Source organism: Acipenser ruthenus, chromosome 1, assembly GCF_902713425.1.
Source record: "Acipenser ruthenus chromosome 1, fAciRut3.2 maternal haplotype, whole genome shotgun sequence".
NCBI classification, from domain to species: domain Eukaryota; kingdom Metazoa; phylum Chordata; class Actinopteri; order Acipenseriformes; family Acipenseridae; genus Acipenser; species Acipenser ruthenus.
The window spans coordinates 80,258,582-80,280,530 of record NC_081189.1 but is presented as its reverse complement, the minus strand read 5'-3'; the positions used below and the strand labels follow the sequence as shown (position 1 = coordinate 80,280,530).

General features: G+C 37.1%; 1 protein-coding gene across 3 annotated transcripts in view; it reads right to left on the bottom strand.

The window, feature by feature from the left end:
• The window catches only part of egf (epidermal growth factor), a 56,309-nt gene extending 34,387 nt beyond the window's left edge, over positions 1–21,922 (bottom strand). Inside the window, exons 1-7 of one of the 3 annotated variants that reach the window (XM_059030633.1) lie at positions 20,914–21,922; positions 13,334–13,465; positions 9,519–9,718; positions 7,060–7,241; positions 2,442–2,669; positions 1,780–1,973; positions 744–863 (exon numbers count right to left, since the gene is read on the bottom strand). In XM_059030633.1, coding sequence (XP_058886616.1) covers positions 744–863; positions 1,780–1,973; positions 2,442–2,669; positions 7,060–7,241; positions 9,519–9,718; positions 13,334–13,465; positions 20,914–21,034 — 1,177 coding nt within the window. In that variant the 5' untranslated portion in view covers positions 21,035–21,922. The remainder of the gene's footprint in view (positions 1–743; positions 864–1,779; positions 1,974–2,441; positions 2,670–7,059; positions 7,242–9,518; positions 9,719–13,333; positions 13,466–20,913) is intronic. The other 2 variants (XM_034035830.3, XM_034035831.3) reach the window with 2 other exon arrangements.
• Between the last annotated feature and the right edge of the window lie 27 nt (positions 21,923–21,949).

Genomic DNA, 21,949 nt, shown 5'->3' with positions numbered 1-21,949 from the left:
TCTCTCTCTCTCTCTCTCTCTCTCTGAGTGGTCTGGAGGCGGGCCTTGAGGGGTGCTTGACCTATAAAAATAATGCTCTGCTATTGCTCAGGCCTGCCCATCTAGGAAGAATGATAATGGGAGCTCTGGTCAAAAACTCCAACAAATAACAAACCACCAGCGTCTGGAGAAAAGGGAACAGACAGGCAAGCCAGGCTGAGGAAGACAGCCTGAACGGACATGATTATTATTGTTATTTTTATTGTTAGCGACGGCCCCAAGGGGGACATGAGTAGTTATCGGGGAAACCCTGGGCAACCCCACAAGTGTATAGAAGTGGAATAGCAGAGTACAGGCTGAAGACCCGAGCCGTACAGTTAGTGACGGTGGGGGACGCTGCAAAAGCAGCACCTTTTATTTTTATTTTTTTGTTACTGTGTTTTATTTTCCTTTTTGCTTTCTCCTTTTGTTTGTGATATTATTTTGACACACTTGTGTGTATGTGCACCCGGTAAACTCCTTTACCATCGTTGGTATTGGAGTGATCCAGCAGCCCAGTGCCACCTTGTGGTGAAACTAATAAAGTACACTCCTGCGAGGTGTTTAAACATTCAAACTACTGTGTTGTGTCCAGTGAATTTCCCCACCATCCTACACTTGGTATTATAGGTAAGTAGCCATGTCCAAAGCAATGTAGCTGCAGTAGCAATGTCCAAATAGGTTTGGTTTAAAGATAAATAATAATAAAAATCAGGCTACAATACCTTCACAAGATCTCCCATCTTTGCTGAGGACATAGCCGCCTCTACATTCACATTGCACTTTATCTGCATCTCTGGTGCACACACTTAAGCAGTCTTCTTTCGTAGCATCACACCCCTGCTCTGTATGATAGAAAGTAATGTATCTATATGAGAAGGACGATCACAGCATAAAGCATTAATAACATGTGCTGCCAAAAAAAGATCATCCCCATTATTTCATTAAAAAGGTATTTTATCTTGCTTGTGTGCTTGGTTAATTGGACTTCCTTAAGCCCTAGGTCATGGCTTGGATAAAGCAGCAGCAGAAAGCATCCAAAAACATCCTCTGGATTACAGTGCTGCGCTAATCTTCTTTTATTCTTAACTGAACAATGAAGCCAATTAGTAAAAGAAAAGCAACAGGCAATGTGAACTTTTCATTATGTGTGGAAGATTCCAAGTCCAACATTCAATTCAACACAGTCTATCTGTTGGAATTATGTTTTCAAACAAACCACACAATTATGCTGGTATGTCCATGGGGTAAGGAACTGTTAATAGCATACACAGTATGATTCAATAAAGAAATAACACATCTCCAATGTCATTAATGATCTGTATTATTTTCCTACTCTTTAGCAGTAATCAATTGCATTTTCAGACATACCCTACCTAAACACACCGTACATAAATGCCAGAAACTCATGTTGCTATCCAAGGATCCCTTAATAAAACATACTGAAGGTACTAGACCTCTAGCAGCTTTAGAACAGGTTTCCTACCATGACAGGCTTTCATGTATATTTTCTATTGCATCTACCTAATATGTGTAAACTACAGGCAGTGTAGGTGTAATTAACTAAACTTTTCTAGCAACAATTCTCAGGTGACTGCCTGGGGTAGGGTTTAAACCTAAGATGCTCATGCTTTTTGGCGAGCTGTTATTCGATCAGGGTCAAGGCTAAGCTAACCATTTCAATCTTGGATGTTTGTATTGGAGTTATCACACACTGAGAAACTCTATTCAGATGTAGAAGGGCAAAGCCAGAAGACCAACCAGCTGTTTGGGAGGGTGCAGGCTGTTTGAGAGGGTGCACGACTTTCACATCAGCAGGAGGAAGAAATGAAGGCTTGGGGTTGATGACGACGACATCCTTGCCTGTGTATTTGCTGGCTCTTCTAATGGTACCAGTTTTCAACTCTGAATAGTATATATACTCAGCGAATAAAGACATCCCAAAAGGCTGGGACCTAAAAAAAAAAAAAAAAAAGGAGCTCACGTTTGAGTATAATTGCAATTGAATTACTAACATTTCAGTAATTCTAATGTACCAGTACCAGCATATCATAGCTCAGAGGAGCATTCATAGCGTTTTTATTGTAAATGAAAAAAGGGGTAGAAAAAATAGAAATAAATAAATACAGATGAATCATCTACTTTAGTTACAAATATTTTGGATTTAATAAAGATGGGGGAAACTAACATATTTTGTATATATTTTAATTTAATCACAAAATAAATATTAACCAACAGCCACCAACCATTTTAATTTTATAATAAAAAAGTGTCCAACACATATATTACCATAGAGTACAAATAATAGAATATAACGAGAAAATGTTAAAGTTGTGTATCTGTCTTATGGTGTAAATGACCTATCTAAAAAATAAAGTAATGGCAACTTTTATGAAAAACCTTCTCTGTGTCATATGACTTACTGTGTTAATTGTTTCATAATATGAACCGCATCACCATTGTAGTCACAAGATCCAATGGCACTCTCATCATCCACGCCATATTGGACCCAAAACAGTCTTTTGTCGATAAAATCCAGAGACAGTGTTTTTACTTTCTCAGTAGTGCTCAAAACTGTGATGACCTTTCCGCCATCAACGTTTGCTCGATTGATGCTTGGTACCAGTCCATCTGAAATCCAGAATATAAACCTAGAAAGAAAACATGTTCCAAAGAAAATGTTTAAAAAACATATTAAACAACCCATTATGCTGAAATGCAAACTACCTACAAACCCTTGGTTTGAATCCTAGCTCAACAATTGGTGTCAGCAGTACAGTAAAATTGAAATATGACATTTACCGGTAAGTGTATACTGCAAACTTGCAGCAAAGTACTGAAACAGAGCCAAAGCCTTTTATTTTGGTATCGTTATGACAGAGTCAGATATGTCTTTTTAAAGGGACACTCTGTCCAGCACATAGAGCTGAGGGGAAATGCCTCTGCACCAACATGGAGAAGATGGCTCCCATACTATTATAAATACAAATTTGAACTAAACAGTGATAACTTCAGTTAAGTGAAATGGAACTAAGAGAGATGAGTAACGGTAGATAAGCTAGTAATTGAGAGCTCAGTTGGACTGAAAACCAGAAGACACATGGGGTCCCAGGACCAGGGTTGGGAAGCCCTGCCATAGACACTTTCATGTTAAGCAAATAAGTGCTTGCCAGTGGCAGGTCAGCTACCATTGCACACCATTGCACACCTGCTTTGAAAAATAAATCAATTGCTACAGGGCATTTTTAGAAAAAAATAATAATTTTACATGATCCTGGATAAATAATTAAGAAACATTAGAAAAAAGTACTCAGCATTTGGGACTGTCTACTGAGAGGTCTCCCTGAAATCAGTCTCTTAAACTTGGGCTGCCTGGAAAAGCAAATTAAGGTGTACTTGTCATGCTAAAATCTACATGTAAATATGTTTATTCTGCTATTGTAGTGGGTAAATAAGTTTGAATGTTATTAATGCGATTAATACGTTACTTACTTTGGAGATTCATTTTTTTTTAAAGCGCGTTAATCGCACGTCTCTGTTTTGACCCTCTTAGCATACCGTAATTCATTCCCTGTGGCACAATTTTAATTATACTCGAGCGCATGGAACGTAGTGCGTGCAGTCGCGGTTTGCATAGAAAGTTAGTCCTGTAACTGCATTACGGAGCAAAGTACTAAAAGTATATATGCAGTAATAGTATTTACAATTAAGGATAATATAACCACTACGGGTAGAATGCTTTGTTTTATTTAGACAATTTTAAGTTATTAATAAAAGAGAATACTTTTTTTTTTAACGGCAATGGAAAGCATCAGTAAAGGATACCCTTTTAAAGGAAACATAAGAAAATATACAATATATAGTTTGAAATGCAATAAGGTGAGTAATAAACTGACTCCATTGTGATTTAGCAATTGGTTCAAACATTTTAACAGCAAATGCTGGCGTTTTTCTGTAATTCTGTGTAAATAAATATAAAACTAAAGAAGGGGCAACAACATTTATCCAGAAATAGGACAACATATATTTTTTAATGTTTTTGTTTGTTTGTTTGTTTTTGATAATAATAATAATAATAATAATAATAATAATAATAATAATAATAATACAACGACAATACCATACAAATTTAACTTATATCATGCTCTTTATGCAAGCATTCCATTAAAAAGCCTGTGTCTATTAATATATAATCCAGCTGCAATTTAAAAAAAACCTAAACAAATACGTTTTCAAACAGGATTTAAAAATTAAATTGTGATAGCATTCCTGATATGAATCGGGAGCAAGTTCCAAAAGATGAAATGCCCTGGCTCCCACAGAGTGCAAATTAATTTTAGGGACTGTCAGAAGATCCGCGTTTTCGATCTCAGGGAACGACCAGGGACATAGGGTCAGCAGATCTTGAAGATAAGAAGGTCCATGCAAGGCCTAATAGGTAATAAGAATAACATTAAAATAATAATACTACTACTAATAATAATAATAATAATAATAATAATAATAATAATAATAATAATAATAGCATCAGTAACAAAACAAACTTGAATGAGATGGATGCAGTAATTGGATCAATTAAATGTGATTAAAACCAAGATTAATTCAAATTAAAATTTGTAATCGCAAGATGAATTGCTATTAATTTTTTTAATCACTTGACAGCCCTAATCCTATGCCTTTCTCCAACCTATCAGTTCTGCATTGATTGTAACAGAAGTGGTTAGGTTAAGAGACTAACTGCTTGTAAACTGAAAATCTGAGTAGCATTGGCAAATTATATAAATATGAATGATTTGTGACTGCATCCATCTTCGTTTACATTTCTATTATGATTCATAACTGTCCTCTGTGACTTCTTCCAGTTTGAATTTCCAGACTTGGTATTCATCCAGTTCTTGGAAAAGCATCAGTAGGGAGCTAATGTGCCAGTCAGCTAGATTACACCCAAGTGCCAGCCATGTTTGAAAGAATGTTGTTGTCTGGTGTCTAGTTTTACAGTAACAGACAAACTAAACAGAAAGAATGATGGTTGCTAATAAACATCTGACTGAAATTACAGTACACCCTCGCTATAACCAACCTATTGGGGTCCAAGCCTTTTTGTTCGTTATGTTGAGGGGTTCGTTAAAGTGAAAGGACAATAAAAATTGAGGATAAACTGTTGGAGTAAGTGAATGAGATGAAATTGTGAATAAGTAGTAGAATTACATATACCTGTTTGTTTCATATATGCAGTATTCTGCTTTTGCTTTATCCAATTTGTTAAATAATTAAAACGCAGCACAAAATAAAGCACAAATCCCAAACTAAAGCTGAACCTTTATTCAAAATCAATCTGACGTGAATCGTTTCAAAGTGCACCAAATTGTAATCCAACATTCAAGAATCACAAACTTTTTTATTCCAAATCAACCCGACATGAATCAGATCCTCTATTTTTTTCATTTTTTTTTTAAATCAATTTTGCTTTGCCGCATGGTTGCTGAACAAGCCAAAAAACGAGTCCTTTTTGACAACCTATATTCATGACAGAGATATGTCTGCATTACTACTTTTTTCAAGCGATCAATAGTGTCCAGCTTTGTTGCAGCATAAAATGATTTTCGTTTCAGAGGCATAGTTGCACGGCACGCGATTCTTATTAAGACAAAAGAGTTGACTTCACTGCAGAGGTGGCATCCCGTGCATACAGACCAGGATGTTGACAGTGTGTGTATATTGTAACAAAAATCCTTGAGCCTTCAGTCGATTCAGGGCCAAACTTGATCTTATTACACTAATAAATGATCAAAGACAATCTGCCAATTGTTAACTATCAATTAACAGGTCGCTGTGGGCCACGACCTACGCTGCTAAAACTAATTCATTTTTTAAAGGAATCTCGGGGTGGAACTCTTCTGTCTGTTTATTCGCTTCTCTCTCTGCTTCACAATAACAACAAACACTCCCCCTGTCACTGGTCGTTAGCCCTAGTTAGTCCTGTGCTCCGTGCCTGTTGCTCATAGGCTGTTCGACCGATGTGAAACACAACCCCTCCTACTCCAAGCGTTCCTGCACTTCACAGACCTCACATAGGTTACAATATTATCATTTTTTTTTTTATTTGGGGTCCAGCGGCCAGGTTTGTTAAAGCCGAAGGTTCGTTACAATGAAGGGCGTTATAGCAAGGGTGTAGTATTTATTATATAGACTGTGGACCAAAACCATTGACTTAAACAGACCCCATTTTGGAAGATTAGTAACAGGTCATCAGTAGCATGACAGTTTAACTCTTTTAGGGTGTGGGCCAGGTGGTGTAGTAGATTAAAGCACTGGCGTAGTGATTCTCTAACTTTTCAAAGATTGTGACCACCTTGGTTTTGCAAGGGGAACTGTCTACAGATCTTTGGTTTGAATTCTAGCTCAATATCTGGGTTCAGAACATAGAACTGAAGTATGATGTTTAAGTGTTAAACTTGCAACAAAAGTATTACACACTTTACCAGAAGCCTTTGATTTTGGTATCATGACAGAGTCAAATATTTCTTCTTAAAGGGACTTGCTCACAGCATAGTACTATTAACATACACTGTGTTGTTAAAGACTATTGCTTGCTTTTAACATAAGTTGATTTCAGGTTGCAGGTGATGGAGCCATGTATACTGGATTCTGTAATAGTAACATTATACTGTACATATGTATAACTGCATGGCTATAATTACATGTTTAGAAATGTAACTGCATGGTAGGGGTATATTTACTTGAGTTGGGCTGTTGCTGCGTAATAAATAAGTCTGTGCTCTGATTGGGTGAAACGACCTTATTATACAATTATACAAGGCAGTTAACATGGGAAAATAGTCAGTAATCATTCAGTATTATAACTAGTTTGGACAAATCTAAGTAACACTTCTATGTAATTTATCTAAAAAAACAGGTAGGATTTATTACAGGTTTGGGGACAGTATTTAGATATGCCACTATTTGGATAATTTCAAGAGACCTCTTAATCTATCAAAATTGCTAGTGCTAAAAACATTCAGCAATGAAAAAAATACATACCTTTGGTTGGGATCAACAGTGATGCTACTGGGCTGGGATACATTCTCTAAAAGTACCCTAGAATTCCTCCCATCTATGTCTGCAACTTCAATGCTTCCCTTCTGATGATTGGTCCAGATAATGCTTTTCTGAATCCAGTTCAGAGTAAATCCAGAAATCCCGTTTCCAACTGAACATACTTTCTGTAGACACAAATGAGAAATCTCATTGTAACAACTGATAACCTGAATTACAAAGCAGTTTTGTTTTTGTTTATTTGTATTTGTGTATATATATATATATATATATATATATATATATATATATATATATATATATATATATATATATATATATATACTACCGGTCAAAAGTTTTAGAACACCCCCATTTTTCCAGTTTTTATTGAAATTTAAGCGGTTCAAGTCCAGTGAATAACCTGAAATGGTACAAAGGTAAGTGGTAAACTGCCAGAGGTTAAAAAAAAAAAAGTTTAGGTTACCAAAAAACTGAAAAATAATGTACATTTCAGAGTTATACAAAAAGGCCTTTTTCAGGGAACAAGTAATGGGTTAACAACTTACAGCTGTTCTGCAGCAATGGAAGTAAATTAAGCCTTGAAAGTTGATGCTAACAATTCCTACAGGTGTCCCAACTTTTGTTGATTACTTACAAACCCTCTGTCTGTATAAAAGCAGTGTTGGAACAGACTGTGTTACTACACCCTCTTAAGCATTATTTGGACAGTATTGTACTGCAGGAAGTAGTATATTGCTCTCATAATGGCGAGAAAAGGCAATTAACAAAGGAAGACAGACAGACCATTATAACCCTTAAAAGTGTAGGTCTTTCCTTTAGAGAAATTGCAAAGAAAGCCAAGGTGTCAGTGAGTACAGTTTCCTACACCATCAAAAGGCACTTGGAAACTGGAGAAAACTCTGACAGGAAGAGGTCTGGCAGACCCAAAGCCACAACAGAATCAGAAGACAAGTTTCTGAGGAGTCAACAGCTTGCGTGATAGGTGGCTCACAGGACAACAGCTTCAAGCACAGCTTAACACTGGTCGAAGTAAGCAAGTCTCAGTTTCAACTGCGAAGAGAAGACTTCGAGCTGCAGGTTTGACAGGTCGAGTGGCAGTAAGAAAGCCATTGTTAAGATGGCAAAATAAGAAAAAGAGGCTTGCCTGGGCCATGAAGCACCGCCAGTGGACTACTGAAGACTGGAAGAAGGTCTTATGGACCGATGAATCAAAATTTGAAATCTTCGGTTCATCACGCAGAGTTTTTGTACACCGTCGAGTAGGCGAAAGGATGGTTCCTCGGTGTGTGAGACCAACTGTCAAACATGGAGGAGGAAGCGTGATGGTCTGGGGCTCTTTTGCTGGATCCAGAGCGACTTGCACAGAGTGAGTGGCACCCTGAACCAAAACTGCTACCACAGCATTTTGCAGCGCCATGCAATACCCTCTGGTATATGCCTAGTTGGTCAGGGGTTCATCCTACAGCAAGATAATGACCCAAAACATACCTCCAGGCTATGTCAGAACTACCTTAGAAGAAAAGAACAAGACGGTAGGCTTCAAATCATGGAATGGCCAGCACAGTCTCCAGACTTAAACCCCATCGAGCTGGTTTGGGATGAACTGGACAAAAGGATGAAAGCAAGGCAACCTAGAAGTGCAACACATTTGTGGGAACTTCTGCAACAGTGTTGGGAAGAACTTTCCGAACAATATTTGATTTTCATTGTAGAAAGAATGCCACAAGTGTGTTCGGCTGTTATATCTGCAAAAGGTGGCTACTTTGATGAGTCAAAAATTTAGATTAAATTTTGTTAAACAAAACGATTCCATGATTTCTTTTTTATCTCCAATTGTTTATTTGTTCTATGCTTTAATTTCAGAGTACATTGAGACATTAAACTGCGTAAATTTCAATAGAAACTGGAAAAATGGAGGTGTTCTAAAACTTTTGACCGGTAGTGTGTGTGTGTGTGTGTATATATATATATATATATATATATATATATATATATATATATATATTTATTATTTATTTATTTATTTCTTAGCAGACGCCCTTATCCAGGGCGACTTACAATGGTTACAAGATATCACATTATTTTTACATACAATTACCCATTTATACAGTTGGGTTTTTACTGGAGCAATCTAGGTAAAGTACCTTGCTCAAGGGTACAGCAGCAGTGTCCCCACCGGGGACTGAACCCACAACCCTCCGGTCAAGAGTCCAGAGCCCTAACCACTACTCCACACTGCTGCCCATATATATAGTGTTTCTGTTCATTTCTATGCTTCTGCCATACCTTTCATCAGTTAGGACTGTATAGATCATTGTAATTTGTCAATATATTCAGTTCCTGTCTGAAACAAAAACCTGGACCTTTGTAGGGTACTTAAGGACCAGGGTTGAAAACTACAGCCATAGCCATACCAAGAAGACTTGAGTAAACCACATTACCTCCCTTTTGGTGCCATTCATGAAAACCCTTTGTACAAGACCCTTGTCAGAGTCTACCCAGTATATTCTTTCTTCATTATAGTGGAAGTCCAACAGGACAGAGATCCCTGTGTTTGTCACCAGTCTCTTGTGATTGGTTCCTTCTCTGTCAATCCTGAAGATGGCGTTTCCATGGCTGAAGATGAGGTAGGGCACAGGGGCTTAACAAAGGCAACAAAGAGCAATGGAAATTAGGTCAAACTCGCTTTCCCTTACACACCAAACTCAATGCTGGCCACATAGTCACATTACTAGACCATGGTGAGGAATAGTAACCCATTACAGCATGTTCAGGTATAATATTGTTATTGTGGATTTCTTTACAAATACAGTAAATAGTTATTCTGTCAATGTTGAGCCCAGTTCTGTGTGTGTTGTTTATAAACATCCTTGTCAGTGAAATAAACACAACCCTCATATTCTTTTGTGTATATAAAGTTTACATAAAGTATGTTTGTTTAAACCTAAATTAAAATTAAATTAAAAAGCTGAATTAGGAGAATTGCTTTCCCTAGGTAAAGCTATGCATCTGCTTTACAATTTGCCCGCTCATTCTGTTGTTGGATTTAATGAATGCATGGTAAATTCCAAAATGCAGTAAAATATAATTAAACGATATTCACTCATAAGAGTGGTGTGTGGAAAATTTATTAAATACTAGATCTCTAAATAAAAAAAAAGCATTGGAGCCAATAAGTATTGCTACCCTGTGATTTCAGATACTCTTATAAATTCCAATGACAGAACATATTTTTATCATTAATTCTCAATAATGTTTTTTTCCCCCCTTTATTAAGGTGCTGTAACATGTTAATAACCAGTTACGCAACTAGGCTGTTTTCCAACATTAGACTGTTGTTGCATATGTGCATGTATTTTTATTAACACTGATATTGGTAGTTTCCTGCTCCAATAAGTATTTAAGATATAAAAAGACAGATATGTAAAACATTGGTTATAAAGTTTTGGAATAATTATATTACGTAATTTACACCAAACTGTTCAACTAGATCCAGCAATGCTCCATTGGGTTCTAAACTTTAAGATTCAGCCTGGGCTAAGAACCAAGAACCTTCATGCTTTCGCCCCATTGTTAAAACAGTTACCATAATCTAAATCAACTGTTATTTTATGCAGTGGTGTAGTCAAGGGTATATGCAGGTAAACAGTGTTTACCCACTTTTAATTTGGGCAATATAGCGTTTACCCACTTCTCATATAAGGGTTAAAGAGTTTAATCATTTCTACTCTCCTGTGATATGCAAATCCTGGGTTAAAAACAAGATATTTTAACGATGAGCATGTGTTGCGTTGCTGTGTGTGAGACTGACAGCTGAGTGTTAGAAGGGGGGCGTGGCCACTAGCCTGCATGTTCTGTTTGTGTGTGTGTGTTCTGTGATTGGTTGTTTATGTTCTGTTAGTGTTCTGTTGTTGGGCACACTGGACCTGCAGGGCGGTGCCATTAGCCTTCATTCTAGCCCCTGACGCTAACAGAACTATTCAGTGAAGCGCACTGTCGGGTCTGTGAATGTTCACACGTGAACAGCACCTGAATGTATCTGTTAATGTTTATCTGTTCAATCTATCTGTTCAACGCCACCAAACATGAGTTTACCCACTTTTTTATTTACTACTACACCACTGATTTTATGCTACTCAGTGAAATAATTGAAAATAAACAGGCTATCCGTACTAGGCACCACTGTATGCAGATTTTGACAGTGTCTTGCACATTATTTGCTGTGTCATTTTAGTTGGTAACTCTACCTGTAAGCGACTCAAATCTGGAAGCTGCTATCAGGAGTTTAGCAGCTCTTCCCCCAGTGTTTGCACTGAGCAGCCTAATGGTAGAATATTTAGAATATGTAGACTTGGTTTACGTAAATAGCAATAGAATGTTGAACTGCAATAAGGTACATTTGTCTGAGGAATGGGACAACTGTGTTATATTTTGCCAACAACTAGTTATTTATCCTGTGGTTTACATACTTTTTTTGTTTTGTTTTGTTTTTGTTAAAACAGTGGATTCTTGATTTCATATGTTAAGTCAACATTCTTGTGTGACTACAATGACTAAAAACTATTATACCTAAATGGCTCTTCCACTGCACTGGCTGCTTGGGACCAATTATAACTCAGATTGACCTACTGACCAGGAAACAGCTTCATTTATGGTGTTTATAGAAAAGGTTCCCAAACTTTTTATTTTATTTTACCTAAAGCCCACCTTATCTCCATAACAACCTATTTTGCTGTTAGTTTTTACTATAAAAAGTTATAGGAGGCTTGGTGGTCCAGTGGTTAGAGAAAGGAGCTTGTTACCAGGAGGTTCTAGGTTCAGTCCCAGCTCAGCCACTGGCTGTGTGCGACCCTGAGGAAGTGACTTAACCTCCTTGTGCTCCGTCCTTTGGATGAGATGTAAAACCGAGGTCCTATTATAAGTGACTCTGCAGCAGTTGTAATTCATAGTTCACCCCCAAGTCTCTGTAAGTCGCTTTGGATAAAAGAGTCTGCTAAATAATAATAATAATAATAATAATAATAATAATATTAAAACAGTAAAGATTAAGTAGCTTCAAATAGATAATTCCGGCATTACATAATTATATGGCAACCAACAAGACCTGATGAACAGCTCCAGGAAATCAGTAGCCACCATGGGGCAATTATTTGAAAAAACTAATCTAAGATATGAATCTAAAAAGATTGTCCACCAAAGTGCTTTACCTTTCCAAAAAGTTTCCAATTTCAAGATCTTAATTTTTGTTTTCCTTTTATTAAGAACAAATGTAAGAATATTTTTTTCAAATAATATAAAAAAAAACGAGGAACTTTTTTCCAAATATAAAATAATTCTTGTTTTAATATTATTTGAGAAATGTATCAAATAAAAGTAAAGAAATAAAAGTCTCGGGGCTCCCGAGTGGCACATCTGGTAAAGGCATTCTGCCCGGAGTGCAGGATACACCCTATAGCCTGGAGATCACCATTTCAAATCCAAGCTATGCCACTGCCGACCATAGACAGGAGTTCCCAGGGGGTGGCGTACAATTGGCCAAACGCTGCACGGGAGGGGTAGGGGTTAGGTCGGCTGGGAAGTCCTGTGGCTGGCCGGGCGCCTGCAGGCCGGCCTGTACGCAATTCAGAACTGCATGGTCCTCTGACGTTGTAAGTTCTGAGATGGTTGCACGACAGACTTGCAGAGCGAAAAAAAAAAGCAGATGGCTGACGGCACTTGATTCGGAGGACGCGTGTGCTCGTCCTTGTCTCACCTGAGTTAGTGCGGGGTTTGCAGCGGTGAGCCAGGTGGAATAATAATTGGCTAAAACTTTTGAAATAATGACTTTTTTCTAAATAAGAAATATTTTGTGCTGTGTGGCATTTCAGTTGTTTCACAGAAAGAAAAAAAAAATGTAAATTAAATAAATTTTACTATTAACACGTTTCTCAGTTATGATGGAGATACACAAATGGCTTAACAGGTATCAATTGAATTCTAAAAGGAGAGTAGAAAAGTCAGGGTAAAACACCGAAAATAAGAAGCCCTGACACAAAGTGCAAAAGAGCAGCAAAACATAATTAAAAGAGAGACAAGCATGGTGAAAGGCAAGGTAAAGCATAGCCAAGCAACACATAAGCATGGTAGTGTGCAAAATTACCTAATTTGCTGAAGTGGTCCTTTGTTCTGAATACCATTTATTTGTCTTTCTGATAACATTACATTAAATATATACTGTATTACTAGGAGTGTAAGTATAAAAATGTATTGGCCATACCATCAACATAGCACGACCATGTGTTATCATCCAGTGTGTAACCAGGTAAGCAGGAACAGATGTAGGAGCCTGGAGTGTTGTGACAGATTTGCCCACAAGTCCCCAGTCCTCCTTCAAGGCATTCATCAATGTCTGCAAAGTAATATATCCAAGTAATGTGACCACAGTACTACTGGATTCAAGAGCAATTACTGGATCCTGTGGTTAACATTGAAGCTGTTAAAAAGATCACTGGCGCTGCATGTAAACATTGCACCCAAGTCAAACAATGCAAGTGCAGTATTTGTCATTGAGACACGACAAAATGCCTGCACAATCCTAAGAGAAACAGCAAGCCTCAGCCACACTGGAAATGAAATGAGAGCACACATTAAAGCTCATTAACAGTAGCCAGGCACAGTCACAGTTCACACAAGAGCACGTACATTTTCAGTGTTTAATGCTGAAAGGCAGGTCACAAGATATCAACTCAACTCAGCAATGTCACATAGATTAGTAGTATGAATGGCTAATCATCACTTCACTCAGTAACACATTCTGAGGTAAAACTGATGTCCTGTGATTTGTTTATTTTATTTTGCTATTGATTTTATTTAGATTTTATGTAATTTCTTGCCATCTTTCTTGCCAGGACCCCCTTGTAAATGAGATGTATATCTCAAGGGTTATATCCTAGTTAAATAAATACATTTGAAATAAATCTGAATTTGTTTTATGGACACTTTGACTTAGAAGCGCTTTTCAAAATGTTTAGTGCAGTGTTAAATTAAGTCCTATTTTCTGAAAGGGGAAAACTCTAAACAAAAGAGCCAAATAACTATTGTAAATTACATACATTACTTTAATTCAAATTTTGAACATCCACCTGGGAAAAAAAAAAAGCCCATTGTTTACACCATACCGGTACTTTGTTGACATTTCATAGAACTCCACTTAATTAAATTGCAACCTTTTGAATTAATTATGTTTCCATTTGTTCACAAAGATAAAGTGGTCCTGTTTATAAATTCAGCACAATAAACTGTGAGACACACAAGGGGAATTTGTTGTGAGTCATATGGTTATGCTTCATTTACCTCAGTGACATAACAGCTGGTTATCATTTAGACAGACCGTCTGTCAATAATACAGCACATTCCAGACATGAACAGCAAACAATATCAAAATTCTGCCTCTAATAAAAGCCAAACACTGAATGAATCACTGGATGTGTTTGCTGCCTCTCTGCTGTGAATTGTTGTGTCTGTCTGCAAAGACAACCTGCTGCTCAAGATGATAAGCACAAGAATCATTTCACTGTTTTTTCACTCTTTGCTTTGGTTCAACAGAGGACAACATGAAACAAAGAAACAAAGTGGTTTACTTTCTAAATCTGAGATGGGCTGAAGAAAATAATTAGTTCTATGAACAATAGGCTTTCTACCTTTTTGGTATAAAACATGTTGCACAGGCCAGCTGTAAATCAATGATAATGTACATATACATTTTGCTGCAATAAGATTAAAAAAAAGATAATCGATATTCTGCAACACAATATTATTAATGTTTTGGTGAGCTTAATGATTTCAATTTGTTCTTATTTTTCTGTTATTGTATCGTAGTTCAATTTGTTGGTTGTTTATTGGTTGTTTGTTGTTATCTGTTTATTTCTAAAATAAATAAATAATGATGATATGGTTAATTAAGGTCATTACATCAAAATTAAATTTCATCTAAAATAAAATGTAAATGTTAAAAGAACAACAACGAAGGCACTCTTTTGAGCCCAAAACTAACCTCATGAGTTGTTTGTTACATGTTTCGTAAGAATAACAATTTTATTTTATTTAAACAGAAATTGTATTTTGGGGTAAACGCCTTCTGGCTCATTATGTCAAGGACCTGAAATCTGTCTCCTCAGGAATAAATACACTACAATTAAAACAATAGTCTGTTGTTCTGCTAGAGTTCTGCAGTAATGGATACATTATACCAGTAAACACAACATTCAGTGGGTGTTCTAGACTTTCAGGCCACAATTAAACTTTCTTTTATTACATCTATACATGACAATAAACATTTTTTTAAACAAAATACTGTAAATATGTCCCATTCAGGCACAGGTGTCTGTGGTCATGTCACACCTAGGATTTGTGTGTTTTCTATATTAGATATTTTCATTTTGTGCTAAACTGCTTTAACGTTATGTTTAAACATCTAAGCAACTCTTTGTTACATCACTATTAAATACAGTAAGCCACTATGAATGAATAACAATGGCCTGGCTCTATTTATATGGGATCAGTGACTGAAATGAGAAGGGTGCTCAAAGATGCATTCAGGTATCCTAGCAACAGCTTCTGCTAATGAGAACCTTCCTGTGTGTGAAATTAGCTATGCCCACAAAGGCTGTCTGAAAGAACTTGACAAACAGTTCAGAATGCAAGAATAAGAAATCTCAATAGGAGCTCAAAAGCCCCTTTATGTCAGCTCAGCTGATACAGCTTTCTTAAAAAATAAAAAAAAAAACATGAATCAATCCACAGTTAAGACAGACAGCATATCATTAGGCATACATATCCCAATCTATTTATGAGCCTGAGAAAAGAAACAACCAAGCATAGCTAGAGGGGCCTTTTACTACTTGGCCGGATAGTGATGAGATCTTGAAGGTTTCTGTTAAGTCAATAACACTGGCCGATACAGTAGGTCAGGCAAATTCTGCATTTATGATTTGCATACAAACAACACTGAACTGTTTCACGAGGGTAGGGCTACAGTGGATTTTCTGGCCTTTGGAAAGTGTGGAAGAGGCTTTTGGGCAGCAGTGTGGAGTAGTGGTTAGGGCTCTGGACTCTTGACCAGAGGGTTGTGGGTTCAATCCCCAGTGGGGGACACTGCTGTTGTACCCTTGAGCAAGGTACTTTACCTAGATTGCTTCAGTAAAAACCCAACTGTATAAATGGGTAATTGTATGTAAAATAATGTGATATCTGTATAATGTGAAATAATTTATAACGTGATATCTTGTAACAGTTGTAAGTCGCCCTGGATAAGGGCGTCTGCTAAGAAATAAATAATAATAATAATAAAAATGGGGAAGAGGAAAGGGGCACAATGAAGTTAGCATTTCTCCCAACAGTTTTATCAACAGTAAACGGGAATTCCCCAATTGTTCCAAATAAAGTCACAGCATGCCTCCCCTCACTCCAATGTTCTACTCTGAAATCTTAACCCACAGTTAAAATCTTGAAATTTTTCAATTCTTAATCACATCAAAGTAGGTAAGAATCAGAAAGCTTAGGAAATCCAGTGCTCACTTACAGCCCTACTTCCATGGCTCATGTGCAGGACAGCTAGCAGTTAATACAGTGCAAGTCTCTGGGCTCCTAAATGCAGTTGTGTAACTGAGAGAGATTCAGGAATATGCAATCACATCCCTGTGATAGGACACAAAACTAGGTTCAATTTTGCACATAAACATTAACCATTTACTAGGCTCTATTCACAAAATCTTAACTCATGAGTTCTGTGAGGAATGTTTTTTTTATCATTATTTTTATTCTATTTGGATTAATTAATAGAGTTTTATATTCATGAAACTGTTCTGTTAATTAGCTAGTTGGTATGGGAAAATGTATTGTTTTAATTACAACAAATTACTTTTTAATTTTTTTATTAAAAAATCTTGCTTGTTCTTGTTTTTTGTATGTAAAAGCTCTGCATAGGGGTTTTGGGTATATCAGTACAACTTGCAATTTATAAGACGGAGTTAATTATACAAAAAGCTCTTGTCACAGAATAGCATAGACAATACCTCCAGAAATACCTGCCATGGAACCTCACTTTCTCATCATAAGGGAAAGGCATCTCTTTGTCATGCTTCCGCTGTGTAAAATGTTGAAATAACTTGAGGTGCTATACACATTACTGTGATAAGGAGGAACTCCAAAATATATCAAGTAAAGACAACACTTTAATTCGCAAGCAACATCAGCGGGCCAAGCACATCAGGTGAAAACCTCTGCAGAGTATTTTGTCAATAAGACTAAAGCCGAAGGAAACAAATAGGTTTTTAGTTTCACCGAATAAATACAAGCTTTTGAGTACAGGTATAATAAAACATTAAAGCATTAACCCATGAAAATGACCACAATCAGTTTTATGGTTTTACTGCTGCCAGAAGACATTCCAAGGCTTATATGTAAGGCTCCAACATGGAGCACTAAAATAATATTTTGTCAGGTAGAACTTCATGCAGATATTGTATGCACAAATAAATATTTTCAGATAGATAAGGGCATAAAGTCAGTATTTTTAACCATGAGTAAAATTATGGGTGCCCCCCCTTCACTTTGAAATGTTAGCCCTTAGCTCATAACTGTTATAGGTTCAGCAAAGATGGTGATCTTTTAATACTGTATTTTCATATGGAATAAGTTACTGTATTTATGTAACTAGACCCCATTCCTCTTATCAAACACAGAATGAAGCACATGATATTTTGCATATTAAATTGTTGACTTTTGAGGCTGGATTATAAACTCAATATGCTCCAGATGGTAGCAAAGTATCATATGTGATACACCAAAGGGAATGATAAGGTTAAAAATATGTATTTTGTAATGGCTGCACATCCTATGTGAGAGGCGACAGTCTCCATAACAGTATAGAACAAGTACTGTAGTAGTACAGTATGTCTTCCTGGCTGGCATAAGTAACTTGATCCAACATGGTTTGCAAGATAAATACCTGTAGCATTTTGCACCTACAGACACAACATTTTAATATCCTGTAAACAAGTACACTGAATCAGATTCCTCTGACAGCGGAGAGTTTGGCAGCATTAAGTTCTGCCTCAGATTTACAGTTTTCGGGTTACTCAGCAAAACAAAAAAGATGAATCAAGTCCAGGGGAAGCCAGGCCAGGGTGATGCCAGCTGACCAGTCTGAGGTGTGGGAGTCTGCGGGGACGGCTCACAGTTTACTGCTAGAAGCACAGAAGAACCTGGTGGCTGACAGTGACTTCGAACTCACACATTACATGCTCTGTGCTCCTGATGCCCTGGATACACTGCATTACTGTTTCCATGGAAATGAGGTCAAATTAAAATGTACAAAGCTTGGAAAGAAACAAAAGGGTTCTTTTCATTTAGTATGAATGTATAAATGCAATGAAGCTATTGAATATTTTACTTGCCAACTGTCAGCTTGAACTGTATGGCAGTGTGTATTGTATTGTATTTATTTTCCACAAGATGTCAAAAACGTTACATAAAACAACTAACACTATATATATATATATATATATATATATATATATATATATATATATATATATATATATATATATATATACAGCTCTGGAAAAAATCAAGAGACCACTGCAAAATTATCAGTTTCTCTGGTTTTACTATTTATAGGTATGTGTTTGGGTAAAATGAACATTTTTGTTTTATTCTATAAACTACTGACAACATTTCTCCCAAATTCCAAATAAAAATATTGTCATTTAGAGCATTTATTTGCAGAAAATGACAACTGGTCAAAATAACAAAAAAGATGCAGTGTTGTCAGACCTCGAATAATGCAAAGAAAATAAGTTCATATTCATTTTTAAACAACACAATACTAATGTTTTAACTTAGGAAGAGTTCAGAAATCAATTTTTGGTGGAATAACCCTGATTTTCAAGCACAGCTTTCATGCGTCTTGGCATGCTCTCCACCAGTCTTTCACAGTGAGGTTGGGTGACTTTATGCCACTCCTGGCGCAAAAATTCAAGCAGCTCGGCTTTGTTTGATGGCTTGTGACCATCCATCTTCCTCTTGATCACATTCCAGAGGTTTTCAATGGGGTTCAGGTCTGGAGATTGGGCTGGCCATGACAGGGTCTTGATCTGGTGGTCCTCCATCCACACCTTGATTGACCTGGCTGTGTGGCATGGAGCATTGTCCTGCTGGAAAAACCAATCCTCAGAGTTGGGGAACATTGTCAGAGCAGAAGGAAGCAAGTTTTCTTCCAGGACAACCTTGTACTTGGCTTGATTCATGCCAAAGTTGCCCGATTCCAGCCTTGCTGAAGCACCCCCAGATCATCACGATCCTCCACCCCATTTCACAGTGGGTGCGAGACACTGTGGCTTGTAGGCCTCTCCAGGTCTCCGTCTAACCATTAGACGACCAGGTGTTGGGCAAAGCTGAAAATTGGACTCATCTGGGGGTGCTTCAGCAAGGCTGGAATCGGGCAGATTTGTCTTTGTGAAGGACGCATGAATCAAGCCAAGTACAAGGTTGTCCTGGAAGAAAACTTGCTTCCTTCCTTCTGACAATGTTGCCCAACTCTGAGGATTGGTTTTTCCAGCAGGACAATGCTCCATGCCACACAGCCAGATCAATCAAGGTATATATAATAGCATACACATGTTTTAGCTACTCAATATCCAAAAAGGGCACATTATAATCCCATTAGGGACCTTAATGTATTTTGATTATTGGTTGTTAGATTGTTTGTTTTTTATTCTGATATGAAATGAGTGAAACAACAAAATCGTGTCTGTTTTAAGAAAATGATAGACATTTGTAATAATAATATTGTGCTTTGAATGCTAATACCCACTTAGAATATATATTACTACACAGACCCCCCTCAAGTATACTGTACATATACACCCAACTACAACAACCACAACCTTATGTCATCATACAAAAAGGACTTCCACAACAGTAGAGGAGGGAAGAAGGAAGGGAGGGGATGAGGGAAGCAGTGTGGTCTGGTTTTAGCAGACAGTAGTTGACGTATCTAACGACCATTGTTAAAACTACAGTGGTATTATGGAACAGCCTCAGGTACATTGCAGGTCTGAAAGCAGAGGAATATAATGTAATTAGCCAATAATAAATACAAGATTACGTGGAGTACCAGTAGGTTACTGGTAAAAGTCTAACCAGGGCCACCAGCAGCATTGTTTTTGGGACTGGTCAGATATGTTTCAAGAGCTTGGGATGCTGGTTCTAGAGCTACTTGTAGTGGTTTAAGAAAGACCAGTAAATTCTACAGTGAATTCAGTGGTAAATTAGTTGATTTGTTTGTAGAACCAAATAACCCATATTATATTTTGCTAGATAAAACTGTTCAAATGCAGACTCTAATACATAGATGGGTAGTTGTTTTCCTACAGAATGATTACAAAATCTTGTTTCAAGCACAATGCTACTAGAAAAAGTCTGAATTAAATGAAAGCACAAAGTCGGTTTTTAACTAGGATTGAAACTATGTTTTTTTTGTTTGTTTAAATGTTAGCCCTTATCTCAAGACTGTTATTGGTAAAAGCAAGCACTTTTAATAAACATTAAATATGAGAGGTTCCAGCAAAAATAGTTACCTTGCCATACATTTTAACACTGTAATGCCCAGGTATCTTAGTATGGAGAAAAGCTACTACATATATGTAACTAGTTCCTCGTTTTTTACACAGCAGTCTCCAGTTTTCTAAACAATTAGCGTTAACAAGAATTAAGTAGCTGTTACAAACAAAATACTGGTACTCATTAAAAAAAAAAAAAAAAAAACTCTTAGATCCATGCAAAAAAAAACCCTACCTATACAAGTGGAATTGTCAGTAGTCAACTGGTATCCATCCAAGCATGTTGATTCCAGAGCCAAAGAGGGGTTTGCCAAAGCAACATTGACCACCACTGTCAAAAAAATAGCAAGTAACATAATCCTGAGCTTTGTGTTGCCCAGGAAGGCACACTTCACTGGTACTCAAGCATATCCAGAAAAGCAAAGCATGAGAAATCCCCATAGGTTTCTTCTGAGCCCGGCTTAGGCATTGGCATCTTCACTCAACTTCAGGGGTGGGGAGAAGAGAAGGTGTTTCACACTGCAGGGCACTGCAGCAAGCAACTTTCTGTGGAACAGTTCTTTTGGAAGCAAAGTATGAAATGCCTGACACCCTGGTGACAGATTTTACACATTGCAGAATGCAGCTCCCGAGGGCTTTTCTGACATGAAATTCACTGGAGCAATTAGAATGCTGAATATGCAGCGGGAAGGAATCGCAGTCATGATACCCCTGTTTTCTGCTTTCATCTCTTCTTTAAGTTTGAATGGACATGTGCCTCCTTAGTCAGTAGCTTCTTTTCAGTTGATCTGGACACCCCGCTGTTTCTCAGCTCTACTTTGTCCCACCCCTTTCTTTTCTTTGCCAGTCACTAAAGCTGGGGCTTGAGTTTACAAATGTGAGCTGTGCAGGATTCCACATGCAATGGGCCAGCTGACTAATCCATATAAAATGCGAGCACTGGTTTGTAAGATTGGAGTTTCATTTCTTGTATGTGATCCCTAATTACTTTAGTGTTTTTCTGTGTTTGCACGCGAGTAAATGCATTGTAGTAGAATTTCAACTATGGAAAGAATGTAGCTTTAAACTGCATGATAATGAAGGTGCAAATATATCTAAAACCTAACAACCAAAACTGTCAGGCAATAAGTGAGAGAATGGCACAAATGTATATAAATTTGTAAACTATTACGCAGGGAAAGAATATTATGTACTGACCTGAAAGATGTATTCATACTATATCTTTTGCAACAGCTGCTGTATTAATTATTTCTGTTTCAAATACAGCTATC